The sequence below is a fragment of the Diadema antillarum genome, unplaced genomic scaffold, assembly GCF_040938485.1.
Source record: "Diadema antillarum isolate AM-2024a unplaced genomic scaffold, OU_Dant_1.0 seq00000778_RagTag, whole genome shotgun sequence".
NCBI lineage: Eukaryota > Metazoa > Echinodermata > Echinoidea > Diadematoida > Diadematidae > Diadema > Diadema antillarum.
This window is the reverse complement of record NW_027271666.1, coordinates 1,657,088-1,674,896: the sequence shown is the minus strand read 5'-3', so window position 1 is coordinate 1,674,896 and position 17,809 is coordinate 1,657,088. Positions and strand designations below refer to the sequence as shown.

The window sequence follows — 17,809 nt, the reverse complement described above, 5'->3', positions numbered from 1 at the left end:
TAGTCTTGTGTTGGGTGAGAAGAGGCGAGTTGGATTAGGAAGGAAAGTCAATCGAAGTCAATCCATGGCGCGATAAGACTCTGCTGGGAGGTAAACGCGCTGTATGCGAGTATTGCTTCAGCCGCGGGGGTTATCTCCTTGCTTTAAGAGTGAGTGAGATTGAAAGGTCGCAGGTCATTTAGAGGGTAAGGGTATGGGCTGATGTAGAGCGAGGCGGGGTTGAAGGGGGGGGGGGGGGAGTAGCGTTTAAAATCCAATTGAAATCATCCACATCGCGACAAAGCCGAAGTGGCAGGTAGTGGGCGATTACGGGGCCAGCATGGTCTGTGATGTCACCCCCCTTACTCATCCAACCCCACTTGCTTGCCAATTAACCATGCTGACAGATCCACAGAATGATGGGACTCCGCGGCTGCACCGCTTTCTTACGCATCCCCCACCCCGATCTCTTACCTCTGCCCCTTCTTTTTGACTCGTTAGGACGACACATGGGGGGGGGGGCTTGCGTGTTGCTGCGACTTCTCTGAGCTGCTCTGCTCTGAATCGGGGTGTTCTGCGTTTTCGGCATCGATGCACTGGAAATGAACAGGGTGGAAATTGGATAATCTACTTCTCTGCTAGGTTGGCGGTTCCTTCAACAAAAATTCGAGCACCTAATCCCCAGAATTGATGTCAGATGGTGTGTGACACAAACGATAGCTGTAAAGAGATGCAAGAAAAGACCTGACACGTGTTCACGTAGACATGCAGCGACCGGGTTTTTTGCAGTATGCCTACGTGGCTAAGGAATGAGAACAGTTATGACAAATGTATGGGTGGTATCATGTTGGTGTGACTGAAAGGGCAAAATGCGCCTTGACTATGATTTCCCTCGTTTGCCTGTCGCATTTTGTACAGAGCTAAAAAATCGCTGAAGGCTAGATTCGGTTGTCACGTTCTGTGTTTTAATTTGAACATGTGTGCAGTTCCTCAGCCGTGATAGGCGCTGAACTTGAGAGCGTCGTTACATTTTGTAGATGAACTTTTTTCTTCGGTTTTGGTCTTGGCCCATAGGAGAGTTTACCCTTGTGATGTGACTGACATTTGAGCAGGATACTCTAGATCCTTCTGTTTTCAAAACCCGAAGTAACCCCTCACTTTTCTGAGTGTTATCTTGAGAAAGGGAAGTGTGGGCGTTAAATGAGTGTGCAGCCAAGCTGCCCCATGCGAAATCCATGGGGGCAATGGATGCTTGGCAACTTCCCAGAATGCCGTGCAACTTCCTGGTCGTGAGCGTCCTTTCTGCGGAGTGGCTTGTGGACCTTGTGCAGGAAAGGAAAAAAAAAAGGAGATAAGATTCATCAGAATAAAGGAGAAGGGAGCCATCGCGAGGCGGAAATCCTCCATTAGTCGCTGCTACAGTCAGTATGAGAACACTTCCTGTGAGACTGTCAGCAGTTCTCGCAAGACAAGGCAGGCCTCCGCTAGAGAGGATATTGGATAATCGGCTTTTGTTCTGCAGCGAATTAGCCACCCGCGATTGCTCATATGCTGGTCACGGCTCGGCAAGGGTGCAGATGACGTGCGCAGGGGGCTGCGGCGCGTGCTTGCAAAGGGGCGGGGAAAGCGCATCGCCTCCGAGCAAAGAACGCTGGCGCTGCTTGGACGCAAATTGGATAATTGAGCTTTTGTTGTGGCAAAATTAGCATAGCAATGTCTCATGTTGGCATTGCAAGTAGCTTGGGAAACTGCTAGAGGAATTATAAGTGATGAGACATTTTTCTTTTGTGGCATCAGCTGAGATGATGATTCTGAAATGCAGCCTTCTTTAATCTCTCCAGCGATAGGATAGACCGTTTATGACCTTGTGGGGGAATAACCTGGGAATACCAGAAAGGCGCAATCTCTGTTCTTTGTGGCGATCCTGAACGGCTGTGATTGTTCCAATTTCCAGGGCAGCCTGTGACGAACAGCTCAGGGATGATTCCTGCGCCACCATTACGCATAGGATGTCAACAATCAATGCAGGAATATGAAATTACTGGAAGGCTGATTCAGCCATTCCTATGCGACGGTGATCCTGGCGTCTGTCGATTGATGTTTGTTCTTTTCACAGAAATTAACATCCTCCTCAATACCGTTTTGTTCTCGTTTTTATCTCATTTACAGTGGGAGCGTTACATGCGATGTGACGGCAGCCCGGATCCAACGATCCCGGCGGAGATCAACACATACATCAATCTCTGGAAGGATGATGTGGAGAGGAACAGTATTGACTGCGTCCTGAAGGAGAGCAAGCTTGTCCTAGCGGTAAAAAATCGTTGCAAAGTTTTAAAACACATGTCGGTCGAATCAAATTGTAAAACCTTGGTTTTATAATGGCCGTATTAAGAATTACGTAAAAAAAAACAAAAACTTCAAACCACAAAGGTGTTTGTTGGGACTGGATCGGCAAGAGCATACACACACATTACACCGATATACAGTCTGACCTTGACTATCCGGCCATCTTCTATCTGTAATTCTTTATTATCTAGACAGGTTCAAACAGTGAAGATGAAAAAGAAGAAGATGAAGAAGAAGAAGAAAAAAAAACTCAATTAAAACTCCTACAGAACTCGCATGAATATTCTAAACAGAAACAAGTTCAGAAATTTACATTTGAATTGTCCTATTTCCATGAAAAACAGACTGTGATTTTAAAGTAGTCTGTAGCATAGATTATACACCACTGTGGTGGTTACCTACTTTAGTAGCTACCTCTGCATCAGCATCTGCATCGTGTACATAAACATTGTTCTTCCCATATGCGATCCAATCGCTTACAGGACAGGCTCCGGGCCGATAAAGTCAGATAACAAAGGTCGGAGTGAAGATCCCATATCTTTTCTCTGGTTTTTATGCCCTTCTCATCTTATGACTCTCCTCTCCCTCCTCTCCCGGCAGCTGATCCATGAGCTGGAGTTCCTGATCGAGGACACGCCGGACGACCAACTGGACGAGATGACCGAGCTTCGCTACGAGGACACCATCGTGGAGCTCCAGAACGTCCTCATGGCCAAAACTGACCAGGCCACCGTCCTGCTGCTTAAGGTACTTACTCCCTTCAGGGGCTCAACTGAATTGCCCTCAACGGCCAAAACTGATCAGGCCTCTGTCCCACTACAAAAGGTGCATTGACCTTCAGGCCTCAAACTAAATTGTCCTCATGGCCAGAATTGAGCAGACCACTGCTCTTCAGGATCTCAAACCCAATTTTTCACCGAAGAAATGAAAAAAAAAAGAGAGAAGAATTAAAGCAAAAGACGCACACAGAAAATAGACAAACTAAAATCTGCAAATCATCACCTATCTGCTTCTGTGTAAGGAACATTTCCCTTCAGGATCTCAAACTGAATTTTCACCAAAGAAAACCCCCAAAGTGGTTAAAACAACAAGAAAATTGACAGCTGAAGACTGCAAATCATCACATTTCTGCTTGAAAATCTTCCTCTCATCTCCATGCTGCAGGCAAATGTAAAATCTCCACAAGTGTATTCAAGAAAGAGGAAAAAGAAAAAAAAAAGTAGACCATCCCTCACTTTTTGTGTGTGAAAATCTGGCAAGCAGTGCATTGGAACATTTTCATCCGAAAACAAGTGGTACCGAAATACTTGGAAATGAGAGCCCACGCTGAAAAGTAGGCAAAAATCTGATGCATCCACTAAATTAATGAGGAAAGAGCAAAAAGGTCATTGAGTAGGAGGCTCTGGTTCGTACAGGGATTTCAAAGGGTAGGCAAGACGTTAATCTCAACAATCAGAAAAGGGGGCGGGGTGGGGAGGAGAGGATTAGGAGTGCATGACGGAAGAAACATGCAAAACCTAGGTCCTCCAATAACATGCAGACAAATTTTGACTTCCGCATAATATTTCCCTCACATATCTTGATGTGATTATGGCAGAAAATATGTTCAATATCATCCAAATTGCTTTGCCCCTCCCCTACAATACCCACAGTAGAAATATTATTCATGAATTACATACAGTGCTTACTCTCCAAAGCAAAACTTTCCATAGCCAATGCTATGCACGCCAACTGGTGCTGTAGTCCGTACTAGCAACTTTGTATCGCTCTGTGCTCCTGAGGCAAAAGTCCAGTAAAATCCAAGCTAAGGAAAATGTAATGGTATCTAGAAACCCCGAGCAATGGGGTCATAGGTCACTGTCATTTCATGGTGTGGGGGTGTGATGTGTACTGTGTTAGTCAAGGCATAATATCTTTCAGTTCGTGGAACAAGCTGTGTGGTGCGTACATGGTGCTATTATGTAATACATCGTGACCTTTGATCTTTCTCTGTCTGACTAGCTTGAACATTCCATTCATTCTGCAGTGAATCTGCGGGAGTAATTACATGCTCTAGGTATTTCAAGAATGTGAGCAATGTACTGGCTGTACAATGCATGGGATGTGCCATTGTCTGTGTATTTCTGTGTGTATACATGTGAGAGTGTGTGTCTGTGTGTCTGTGTGTGTGTGTGTGTTTGAATGTTAGTCTTGTGTGTTGTGTGTTTCTTTCTTGAAAGCGAAGGAGAGCCCAGAATATTGGTAGCTCTGTGTGAAGGCTGATATCAAGAGATCGTTTCCGCTCTGTGAGTTGAACATAATACCGTGAGTAGTCGGTTGGTGATGGGAGCCGGGCAGATTCGCTTTCACTACTGTTGATGTATCGTTAATCATTATTTTGCAATCACAGTCTGCTAGTGTGGAGGTTTTGAAAGCCTTCTGCTGGGACAAGTGCCCTGTCTAACAAACACCTTCTCTGCACATGGTGGTGTGAATATAATAAAGATGTTAAACAATTTGCAGATCACTTTTAGCTATTCAAATATTGCAACTAATAAACTCGGATACATAGTTTTGAAAGTATATCAATGTCTGTGTGTGAATCACAAGTATAGACTCCATCTAACCAATAGAAAAAAAAAATGTCTGTGCATTTCTTCATTGCCCTACTTCAACCATGGTATATTCATACAACTTGCAAAGTATGACCGCAGGATTTCTGAAATCTTGTGCCGCCCTCTATCATCCATCTGGGGGTGCAAGAAGGGAGAGATTAAAAAACCGAAACCACGCTCTGCTTCCGAAGGCAAGATAATGGCAAGCTTTCTGAACTTTCGCTGGATTATTAACATCTCTCCACGCCTTCTTCTTTTCCGTGCTGTGCAGCTGGGGGAAAAAAAAATGTGGAATCCTGTCGCTGAATTTTTGCTCTTCAACTCCACCCTACTTGTGGTAGTACTGGCATATGGACATTGTTGTATTATAGTACGGTCAATGTTCATTTGCCGGTACTGCCAGGAGATGGGGTCTTTCTCTTCAGTTCATCTCATTCCATCCCTAGATATATTATTCATGAGCAAACGCCTTGCCTTGTAATGTATATACACAGCCTTCGTCGGTCAGAAGCAATAGGAAAATTGTTGCCTTGTAACAAATGTAAACTCTCTTGTATACTCTGCTTAATGTGTATCATTTTCATGTGGATACTTGGGAAAGACGCTCGTACTTGTATCAAAATAAGTTCTTCGGTTCACCCGAAAAAAAAAAAAACAAAAAAAAAATCCTTCCAATGTCATACCCTACACTTGCAAGAAAGGTTGGATAAACTGATGCTTGTTATATTTGTTTGTAACATTAGTTGTAACATTTGATGTCTGACAGTAAATGCATTTTGCTTTTCCCTTACTACCTCTTGTGTGTATGACTGATTGTGGTTAATAGGAGCACATAAACAAAAAAGCAATACATCGCTTTTAGAGGATAGAGCTTCTAAAGAAAAAAAAAGTATATGCAGGAAAAAAATCTCATTGATATACAAAGTATGAGTTGTCTAGTCAAATATTATTGATATTTGTGAGTTATCTAGTCAAATATTATTGATATTTGTGAGTTATCTAGTCAAATATTGATTCCAGTACAGAATTATGACTGTGAAATTGGATTATTTTTCTTGTCTCTCTCTATTTTGTTGTACATTTTTTATGTTTTGTTTGTCCCAGTACATGAGTTTAATTATATTGCACCATGTCGGTTGTTTTAATGGAATGTTTAGGAAAAAAACAAATCTTGTTTTTCCCAAAGGATGTGATGGCACCACCCATTATACATTGTACACTGTTACCACTCCCTGTTTTGCAGTGAGTTCTTATCAAATTTTCATAGTGTGCAGGCTTGTAAAGTCGTAGGTGTGGTATGTACAAAGCCATGCTTGGGTGTGTCCATGGAGTGGAGTGTAGAGTTTCTGAAGAAAAAAAAGCGGGAATGAAATATTAATGATCTTATTAAAAGATATTTAAAGAAATATTGATTCTGGTACAGAATTTTGAGGGTGGAACAGGGTGGTCCACGAGGGGTTTTAGCATGTCGCTGCAACATGCTAAAATTCTTGTGCAACATCCTAAAAAGCCAGCAACATGCTATGCAACATCCTTAAGAATTTGCAACAAGCTCAAAGTAAAAGTATTCAATAATGTGCAAAACATTTGCATAACATAAGAAACATCAAACTACCAGGTACTTTAGATATTTGTGTGCAAAACATGAGAGAGAACATTGAATGTAAGCAGCACAAAGAGAGATAAGCAGCAAAACATTGAGTAGACGGTCTACTACGTACTCATCGTGTGCGCTCCGCGCATATTCAATTTCTGCAATATTCTCAGATTCTGAGCTTGCAACATGCTAAAATTTCAAGTTGTGGACCACCCTGGTGGAATGTTTTGATCTGTTTTTCTCATCTCCGTTTGTTGTACATTTTTGATATTTATTTGTTCCAGTAAGTGAATATAATCGTATTGTACAAAGTTGGCCATTTAGAATGTTGACAAAAAACAACAACAACAAATCTTGTTCTTGTCTTAGGATTTGGCAGCTCCACCCTGTAGAAGGTTACCACTCCCTGTTTACTGCGAGTTCAAATCAAATTTTCATTGCCTAGGTGATGGCATATACACATGTTCAAAGCCATACATGGGTGTGTCCAAATTGGTATTTATAGATGAATGTAGGTCATTGCAGTCTGTGTGCTCAGCAGAAGATATATTCTTTAATTCTTTACTTTTTGAACCCAGAAAGTCCTGGTGAGATTCGGCTGCAGACGGTATCACCTTGTCCCGATGGAATCTGCAGCTCGAAATTTTACTTCTTATCCTTTAGTTTAAATAGATAAGATGAAACTTGGCTATATTCATAAGACTTGCACAAAATCAGAAAAATATCAGAATTTGCCCACTTTCAGACAGTAATGCGTAATTCTAATCTTCTTAGAAATTGTTTCCTAATTACAGTATCAGTTACGAATTTCTGATTTAGGTGATTTTGATAAGTCTGACACCACAATAAACCTTTTGACTGAAGCAGGGCTCAATAATGATAATAATAAAAGAAAAAGATATAGCACCAAACCACCAAATATGATATGAACCTGATTGGTGACAAGAAAAAGTTAGGAGTGTGCAACAGATGAACCTTTAAAGGTAGGGAATCCCATTTGCACGCCTTAAATGAAGAGTTGTATAAATACAGTGGTATGTTGAAGAGAATATCATTTTAGAAACTCCCATAAAGTATTGAAAGTGGAAGGTAACATTTAGTACATTTTTTTGACGGTTAGATTTTGAATTGAATTGTTTTCGGGGCTCACCGTAAATTCCAGTACATTACTAGGCTACCTTTGCAGACCCATGTACTGCATGTGTGTCCATCATGTATATTTTGTGAAGAAAGTTCATCAACACTTACAAACATTTCTATATACATTCTTTCCACACACTCTATATGTTATTACATCAGCTCTTGTACTTTTAGATTTGTGTTTATAGATCACAAATACAGAAGAATGCAACAAAAAGGCTTAAGTGTGGCTGACACACAGAACTACTGAGTAGTTGATTTTTGTGCATTATTCAAATTTTAGATAACTGTTGACTTCCAAATTTCTAAGCAGTGGCCTAAGCAAGTCCCCTGAGGTTCATATTTAATGTTTTGCTGCATTTTGGGAGGTCTGTAAAAGGTATCCCCTACCTTTAAATTCTAGTACAAGTCGCCAGATTTATGACTGCATTATGTCATACAGTAATACTATGAAATTGAACTGTATTTCTACTCTTGGTGTATTGTAGTGAAGCAATTCTGGTCAAAGGTCACTTTGTGCATGGTATGTTGGAAGCCTATTGTGTACTTGAGAGAACATGGTGTAAATGAGAAGTCAAGTGTTTGTGTTAAATTTGGACTTTGATTCTGAAAGTGTTGTGATAATGATTGTCAGTGTGGTAAAGGATGGGAAAATCGAGTGTTAGTGTTAAACCTTGACTTTGATTCTGAATGAGTTGTGATAAAGATTGTCCATTTAATGAAGAATGGGATAATCAAGTGTTTGTGTTTGTGTTTGATCTTGATATTGATTCTGAATATCTTGTGGTGATTAATGTTTACACTGGTGCACATTGAGTGTAATGGTCAGTGTTTTGGCTGGTCATTTTCATTTCGAGAGGAGTGTGTTTCTGTTTACATTAGTATGGCATGAAGCTCTAATGGTTGTTGTTTTTTTTGTGGGTGTTGTTCATTTCAGGATGCGTCCTCCAAAGCGGACTCGGAGACGGGCAACCTCCAGTTTGTGGCTGGCAGCGAGAACCTGGTCCTGATGCTCTGGGGAAATTTGGTGAAGAATCCAAGGTACATAGAATGGACATATCAGTGCTTGTGTATCGGTCCATTTAGCTATCTATCTCTCCCTGTATCTTCCGGTCTGTCTTTCCATCCGTTCATTTATCTGTGCATACTTACATCTCTGAAATGTCTGTCTCTCTATCCATCTAGTTGCTGTATATGCCAAATATTTCACAAGGTTTTTATTTTTGTGAATTTCGCAAGTTACGTGCTATTCGCGAAATGAAAAACACAGGAAGTATTAACTCTCATCCTGACATGGATGTGACATGCACAAATTCATTTCTCCGATCAGGATTGTACTCCACAATCATGAATTCAACCACTCATGAAATTGTCGGGAAGTTCCAATTCGCGAAATATTAAACTCGCTGAATATATGGAGTATACAGTATTATGTTTATGTCTACACCTATATCTCCTGGTGCACTGTAACTAGCTGTCTATCTGTACATATATCAACTGGTGTGTGTGTTAATATTGTCATCTATCTCTGCGTGTATCTATTGGTTTCCTTGTGCATGTGTATCCTTCCATCCATCCATCAGTCTGTGGATAAAATTATCTCTCTGTCTCCCTTTGTATCTCTTGATTGGCTGGTCAAAGACCAAGAATTTTTTCAACTGAATACAGTGTACTCCTGTTATAACGAACACGGTTTACGAAATTCCGGTTACAACGAAGTAAATATTTGGGTCACACCATCATCCACTCTGTGTATTTCTATTGTTTGTTTGTTCACTTATAACGAAATCTCAATATAACGAAAGAAAACTGCCAGTCCCGAGGACTTCATATAACGAGAGTCCACTGTAGCTGTGTTTTGAAAAAAATATTTTGAAAAACACAAAAACACCAGATTTGTAGCAGCATTAGCTGGCTGTTGAGAAAACCCAATCAAAACCAGAAGGGGTGTAAAAATTGCCCCTCGTTCAGATATATTATCAAGAGTTTCTTCTTGCATTCTTCTCCACCAGGTTCAAGAGCTACACATTTGAGGAGCAGGACCTGACCTTTGAACTCCCGAAGCAGCTGGCGCTCTCAGAGATCGGTGTGCGGGTGGTGCACACCAGCTACGACCACCTCTCGCACCGCTGCCGCACCTTCAAGCTCAAGCGGCCGCGCTTCCGCCCTCCGCCCCCGGAGGAGGAGCTCCCGGAGGAAGAAGCTCCGCCCCCAGCCGAGGGGGAGGGGGAGAAGGCGGAGGGAGAGGAGGGGGAAGGAGATGAAGCAGAGAAGGGAGAGGTGAGAACCCATGCTGGAGTACTGTAAAACAGGATAATTACATTCGTGGCATGACATTTTTTGCAAATTGCCACTGGTGTTCAATGCATTTAGTGTAGACAAGAAATTTTGTGTGCATTTTAATTTTGTGAATCTTGGCGCTCGCAAAATTCGCGAAATTAAAATGCACGCGAACATTCCTTGTTTTACAGTTCTATAAAAGCTTGTAATTTTTCACACATTGCTTTTGCAATTTACACTAAGGCTGTCGTCCAGTGAACTACTGCCTGTCTGTTCAGGGTCCCACTTTACTGGACATATAATTAATATTCATCTGGATTATACACTATGGTCTGAATTCACGAAGGTGGTACAATTGAAACCATGGTTTAATCCAAGGACAATTTTTATGGAGCGCCAATTGTCGCGTGGCCTATTTCTTTACAAAATCAGTCATTTCATTATAGAATAATCATACATTTCGTCGACAAAACGATCATTTCGTCAATGAAATGGTAATTTCGTCGACGAAATGACTGATTTCGTAACAATATAGGCCATGCGACACTTGGAGCTCCATACAAATTGTCCATGGTTTAAACTATGGTTTTGGATTGTGCCACCTTTCTGAATTCGGGCCTTAGTGTTTGACCGAGTGCATGAAGATACGTGACTAGCACATACTGTAGTGATCGCTATGAGGGTTTCATCCATGCTCGAAAGCATCAAATGCAGCGCAATGAGTGCATTGGTATTTCTGTGCCCTGAATTAGATGCGATCAAGATCAGGTGGTGATAGTTTGATGTATTTAATTTGCTGCCCAAAAATGATTTGCGAAAATGAAAACCCTGTCAAAATTAAAAGCCTTAACAGTAGTCCCACCTTATAGTTTATCTGCCAAGATTTCTTCCTGTGTGGCAGCGTACTGCACATCTTGTGCATCAAGACCCAATACGTCCTTGAGTCATCTCATCAAGTATTGATGATTAATACTTCATCTCAGCAGACAGACTTAATGCCTTTTGATGTCTGGTAAGGTCATCTCACTGACCCAGATCTATATAGAATGCACAGCTAACCATTGTGTTTGTCACAAAAACAGATTTACGTTTCTTAAAGTCTTATGCATAGACCGCAACATCTTTACCTGTCTCCTGCCTCCCCCAGTTAACAGAACAATAACAAATAGGGAACAAAAACAAATACAAACCAAAACATCAACACTTTACAAGTAAAGTGTGCTGATATTGTTATATTACTAAATTGTGAAGACCACCATTTTTTATGTGCGTAACACACCCTTCTTTATGTATGTGACACACCTCCCGCTTGACAGAATATAGCCAGCTGCCTTCTATCATAAAGGGTGCGATTAAATTTGTTTTCTCCTTTTCCTTGTTTGATACAAAGGTGGGCGAGACGGATGAAGCTGATAAAGAGGAAAAGGCCGATGCTGACGAGAGTGTCCCGCCAACTCCAAAAGAGCCTGAGACAGGTGAGCAGAATTTCTTTCAAGTTCTGATGAAAGAAAAAAAAATCACTGTGATGATTTAACTACTATGTACATCCAGTGCCAACACAGTTAATGGTGCCCAATCTCTTGCGACATCTTTCAGAAGGTATTTAAGGATAGTTTGCTTTTCTGTGTGTGTGATTTTATCGCACCATCAATAAGTCTTCAGCAAAAACTGCAGGTAGGCTTGTTTGTGATCTGCAAAACAATCTTGCAAGTTTACAAATCCTGTGTGTGCAGTCGCTCTCCCATTGCAAGACATACCTCCCTGAGATATCCACTTCAGATCACTAAACGCATAAGATGTGAGGTTGAATAATTGTGTAATGAAAGATTGCTCCATTGTGGAAAGACATGATAAAAGTCCTGTTTACCTTTGGGAGCAGTGACTTTGATCAAATGTTCAAGATATCACATTTGATGCATATGTGTAGGTCTGTTGTATCACAAAACATTCTACCATATAAAATTTTGCAATAAAGCCTAAAATATAAGGAGATGTCAGTATTTTTCTCATTAAACAGTAACTGTAAACGGTTTAGTCTGGAAACATTTTTATTCTTACTATTGTTCACATTTTGTGTGTTTAACCATACTTAACATCAATTATATGGATTTAAATTTTTATAGTGGTTGTTTCTATCCCTAACTCTTATTTTAGAACTATTTTAAAGAACTAATGCTGGGTTTTTGTTTCTTCTGCAAATGGTGAATTATGCTTTTAAACAAATAGCGACAAATTTGTAACTGCCCCTTTATCTGATGCAGTTTGACTCACACAGAGTGTATGAAACAAGTCAGGAAGACATAGTGTGGTTTTGTCTCCTGTTGCTGTTTGAGAAGGAAGTATGACCAATTTAACCGTTTCTGTGCAAAGGACTTTGGACAGTGCATACAATAGTATTGGGGTGTTTTTGTGAAATGGCACTCAAAGTGTACAAAGCATTCAGCGACCTGCCCGTGTGCTGCAAGTCACCTTGATGGAATGTGGTTGTGAAATGTGGTGAAGATCGTAAAGGAAGTCTATAACTAACCTTTGACCTTCTTTCCCGTCTGATGATCACCAGCCAAAGCACCAGCGGAAGAAACGGGCGAGGAAGGGGAGGAGGAAGAGGAGGAGGAAGAGGAGGGGGAGGAGTACGAGCTTGAGGATGAAGACACCGTCGACCTGCGTGCCTACCAGGTCCTGGGAGGGGTCATACACCTTGACCTTTTGTCCCTGCCGCCCCAGCCGAAGCAAGTGAAGAGCTGGCTGATGACACAGGGTGAGTTTGACCTCGCTTGACCTCACTCTGCAACATGCAAGTGATGTATGGGTCTGATTGCGATGTTACAAGATTCTGCACTTTGTGAAAGATTAGACCCTCCATTTAACGGGGCAAAGCCAAGCTAAAAAGATTTTCTGAACTTTCTGATGAATTAAATTAGAATCATGTTCCATCGTAAGAATAGAGATCACTCATTATTGTCCCCGCCGAATGAGTTCGAGCAGGGGACTATGAAACGGGCTCCGTACGTGCGTGTGTCCGTCCGTGCGTCCGTGTGTCCGTCCGTGCGTCCGTGTGTCCGTCCGTGTGTGCGTCCGTGTGTGATCAAAATGTTCAAAATGCTACTCCTTCGCCATTTCTAACCCGATTTTGATTCTGTTTGCTTTATATGATAGCACTACATGGGAGCTTTGAAACTTCTATACAGAATTTCAAATGTGACCTTTGACCTTGACCTTTGACCTATATTGTACATTTTGCTTCAAAATGCTACTCCTTCGCCATTTCTAACCCGATTTTGATTCCGTTTGCTTTATATGATGGCACTAGGTGAGGGCTTCAAAACTTGTACACAGAATTTTGACCTTTGACTTCTTTGACCTTTGACCTTGATTTTTGACCTATATTGTACATTTTGCTACAAAATGCTACTCCTTCGCTATTTGTAACCCGATTTCAATTCCGTTTGCTTTAAGTGATGGCACTAGGTGAGGGCTTCAAAACTTCTACACAGAATTTTGACCTTTGACTTCTTTGACCTTTGACCTTGATTTTTGACCTATATTGTACATTGCCTACAAAATGCTACTCCTTCGCCATTTCTAACCCGATTTTGATTCCGTTTGCTTTATGTGATGGCACTAGGTGAGGGCTTCAAAACTTCTACACAGAATTTTGACCTTTGACTTCTTTGACCTTTGACCTTGATTTTTGACCTATATTGTACATTTTGCTACAAAATGCTACTCCTTTGCCATTTGTAACCCGATTTCAATTCCGTTTGCTTTAAGTGATGGCACTAGGTGAGGGCTTCAAAACTTCTACACAGAATTTTGACCTTTGACTTCTTTGACCTTTGACCTTGATTTTTTTACCTATATTGTACATTGGCTACAAAATGCTACTCCTTCGCCATTTGTAACCCGATTTTGATTCCGTTTGCTTTATGTGATGGCACTAGGTGAGGGCTTCAAAACTTCTACATAGAATTTTGACCTTTGACTTCTTTGACCTTTGACCTTCATCTTTTTACCTATATTGTACATTTTGCTACTAAATGCTATTTCCGGCGGGGACATATATTACGCACCGCGTAATTTCTACTTTTCCTTGTTTGTTTTATGAAACACCTTGAATGTTAATGGATGTACTGTAGGGCAAGACTTACATACAATAACTGCCATTTCCCATTTTTAATTTAAAAAAAAAAAAGTTTTTTTCTTCAGATTATTTAGATCTTTCCAACAAACAAGCTTCCAAACCAAGATTCTGGAAATGACACCATCTGTCTATAACTGTTAAATTACTAATATCATAGACAAGCTACATTGGAATCCACCTTCCCCTAGAATGAGCATAACTTGCATGTTTCCGTACAGTGTCTATTATCAATCATATCGATTATTTTACAATGATTATTGACAAAGGATGTCCTTGGTTTGGAAGCTGTTATGTTCATAAGAATATCAGACAAATTATTATAAAATTGATGGCACATATTTCCTCATTCTTTTGGTCACATGAGTGATAATCAGGTTTTATATCTACATGCATTTGCATTGTATGGATCCTTTCAGTATAATCAGTAGGCCTATTTACCTTTTCACATTTTGTCACTTTCAGAGACACCCAACGAGTTAAAGCGGGTTCCCTATGGCAACGCCGATGGTGTCAAGCTTGGAGCGTCACTGTCTGGTACACTGACTATGGGACAGACAATGGACCCCAAGGCTGCTGCCTCGGCCGCTGCAGCAGCCGAAGCCCTCGGGGCGCCCCCTGTTGGCGTTACCCTCAAGTGAGTATATGGTCGGATTTATTATGGAACCTATCAAAAACAGTTGGGTAAAGCATTGATGTTGTCATGCAATGTGTAGGAATATAGTCGTGCCCTAAATGTTCTTCACTGTGAATTTTAATGCCCAGTTTTAATCGGCAAGGAATTTCCATTATATCAATTGCAGTCACATGACATCGTGAATCTTGTAGCAGCACTATGAGCTCCGTTGATAAAATCAGGGCTAAAATAACTCTTCTGGCTCAGTAATATATTTTGAAATCAACAGTAAGGGTGAACAGATTTGTTCAGCAGAGCCAATATATTTTGGCATTTGTAGTAATACACTCCAGTGAAGATAGGTTTGTTGAGTGAGTGCTGAATATTTATAAAAGAATAAGATTATACAAAGTCAGTTCTGTAACATATTGAAGGTAAGCTGTCAGGAAAAGTACTATAGGCATCACTGTTGTCTTGAAAAGCTTGCAAAATAGGCAAGCCAGCTAACAGATTTAGGGAGAACGGAGAGTGAACTTCAGTAAAATATGAGTCTATGTTTGCTTTCCAACTTTTCAAATTTGGCTAAAAGTTGTTAATGTTGTTTTTTTTTGTAATATAATGTCCTTATAACTATTTTAATGCTTAATAACTATTTTAATGCTTTAATGCTAATATTTTAAGTCTATGATTGCTAATAAGAAACAAAAGCAAAATCCAGAAATAGTCAAACAAGAAGAAACAACACAAAAGGTCTTGAACAATAAAACCAAAAGTCACCAATGAAGGTGTTTCTTTAGAGCAAGAAGGATGTAAAGACCATTCAGGGCCAGCTGGCACAGCGCCCCTTCTCGAGTCGTATGTATGGTGCCAAAGTAATTAACCTGTACCCTGCCCACCCCCCCCCCCCCCCAATTCATTGTCCCCCTGCAGGCTGCCGGAGAATGTGCTGTTCAGTGAAGAGCCCCAGATGGTGTACTGGTGGGAAGAGGGCAAGCAGTGGAGGCTGGACGGCTTTGTGGACATCAAGTTTGACCAGGGTAGGTGACCACTGCCACCTGTCGCACAGTTCCTCTTGGATTGAAAGCTTTGGAGGGCGAAGGAGGGAAGGGAAGGGGAATGGCGGGGTAATGAAGTAGGTATAGAGAGAACTGTGCTGTGTTGTATACCCCATGGTTCATAGGTTTATTCTCGTCTGATTCATTTGAGTACGGGTATTGTATTTATCATCGCTCAGAATGTACTCTGCTGTGGATGTAATTGTACAAATGATCTTGTACAACATTTTTGTATTTGTCCTTCCATCCACAAAGATGTGATAATATTTTGTATTCTCTGTCAGGCAGAATGTATGCACAGGTTTATAATTCTCTATAGCACCAATGCTTCTTGTGCTTTCAACCCTTCCATATAACAGCATTTCAAAATCACCATTTGATATTAAAGCATTTTCAAATCACAAGTCTCTTGATTATGATGCTCCCCTTTGTATGACAACATTTTGAAATAACTTCTGGACATCAAGTGTTCCTATCAAAAGTTTCCCCTTCTGAATCTTAACATTTCTATTGAAAAAGCCCCCAGTCCTGAAGAACAGAACTTGATGAGTGTGTCTTATCACAGGAATTCGTTTGTGAGAGAGTTTGATGAAAGTTGCCTACTTACTGATATCGTCTCGTCTGGTCCATTTTGGCTACAGAGAACCGTACGCTGTCCTTCAAGACGATCAAGTTTGGCCCTCTTGCCTGCATCCAAGACAAGCACATCAACATGCCCTTCCAATCCTGGGAGCTGTATCCGCTGGGCGTCAACCACACCAGACTCACCATCATCGCTGCCATCCTCGAGGTGGAGATCGAGATTAAGGTATGCAATTTCCGTCAACACTTTTTGCTCTTTCCCAGCTGCCCTCTTCCCTCTTTTTCATGACATTATGAAAAAAAAGAAGAAGATTTTTCAGAATTCATTTTGTAAGCATGGCAAAGTTTCGAAAATATGTTTTGTCCGATGTGGCAAGTACTTCTTTGGTTATAAAATTCAAAGAATTGGGTATGTTATGTGTAAGGGGATTTTGATACTTCTGTTTTTTAGTAGAGTATGCAAACTGACATAAAAAGTTGTATTCTCCAAACAAAAATCCTGTGGGCAATCACACAGATTATTCCAGAACTAATTTTATACAGATGAATTTAGATTTGCAGCATTGTGAACAAATACTTACCTTGCCCCCATATAAACTTGAGTTTCACAAGACACCTTTGTGAGTGCCACAGTGGAAGTGCTTGAGCATTTGTCATTAACTGGAATATTCCTGTTTCTGCAATGGTGTATTTAGGAGCATGGCTACACACTAACTCTCTAACATTCATGTTTGGAGAACTTAATCTTTGCATTGTAAGTGGAAGATTGAGATTGTGGTACATGGAAATCCCGTCACAACGAACTCACCTACAACGGTGTTACAGTTTTCAGTGAGAAAAATTAGGCTATCCTGATTTTCCATTAGTGTCTCAAGTTGATCTCCTTTTTTCTTTCAGTATGGTTTAATTGAGGTACCTGTTATAGCAAAAAATAAAACTTAGCGGTTCCAGCGACCTGATTATCAAAATGGGATTTCCCTGCGCTGACATGATTCAAATCTCTTCATGATAATGCACATCAGATCCCTCCTCTCTTTTCATCGTAGGATCACCTGTGCTGCTTCCGTCAGACGGGTGAGAATGAGCCCAAGCCGGAGCTAGCCTCCATCACTGAGAAGTGGCTGGAGCCCAAGATCCTGATCGAGACAATGAAGGCGGCCGGCGTCAACCTCTTCCCGGAGATTGACTCCAAGAAGTACGTCAGCGTCAGCGAGAAGGTGAGCCGGTGGAAAGTGACATCTAGCAAAACAAAGCTCAAAGAACAGAAAGCCAAAACCAGGTCCAGTCCAGCAGGTCAATTATACTGGCCTGTCCCCTATTTCCCCTGTCCATCCCCTCACCCCCGTCCCTCCCAACAAAGAGATCTTCATCACTAGGATTGTCTTACACATCAATCTGTGCATTTCTAGAAAATGTTGATTTCGGAATTCTGTAAAACGTTTCAGCTACCATCAGTGAAGTAATAAGTAGCTTGGGAAAAGA

At 41.0% G+C, this 17,809-nt stretch overlaps 1 protein-coding gene across 1 annotated transcript in view; it reads left to right on the top strand.

Moving 5' to 3' along the window:
• The window catches only part of LOC139739005 (dynein axonemal intermediate chain 7 homolog), a 34,849-nt gene that overhangs the window by 12,629 nt on the left and 4,411 nt on the right, over positions 1-17,809 (top strand). Inside the window, exons 5-14 of the mRNA XM_071649622.1 lie at positions 2,149-2,289; positions 2,926-3,072; positions 8,594-8,697; positions 9,669-9,936; positions 11,327-11,411; positions 12,497-12,694; positions 14,540-14,711; positions 15,621-15,727; positions 16,387-16,553; positions 17,374-17,544. Coding sequence (XP_071505723.1) covers positions 2,149-2,289; positions 2,926-3,072; positions 8,594-8,697; positions 9,669-9,936; positions 11,327-11,411; positions 12,497-12,694; positions 14,540-14,711; positions 15,621-15,727; positions 16,387-16,553; positions 17,374-17,544 — 1,560 coding nt within the window. The remainder of the gene's footprint in view (positions 1-2,148; positions 2,290-2,925; positions 3,073-8,593; positions 8,698-9,668; positions 9,937-11,326; positions 11,412-12,496; positions 12,695-14,539; positions 14,712-15,620; positions 15,728-16,386; positions 16,554-17,373; positions 17,545-17,809) is intronic.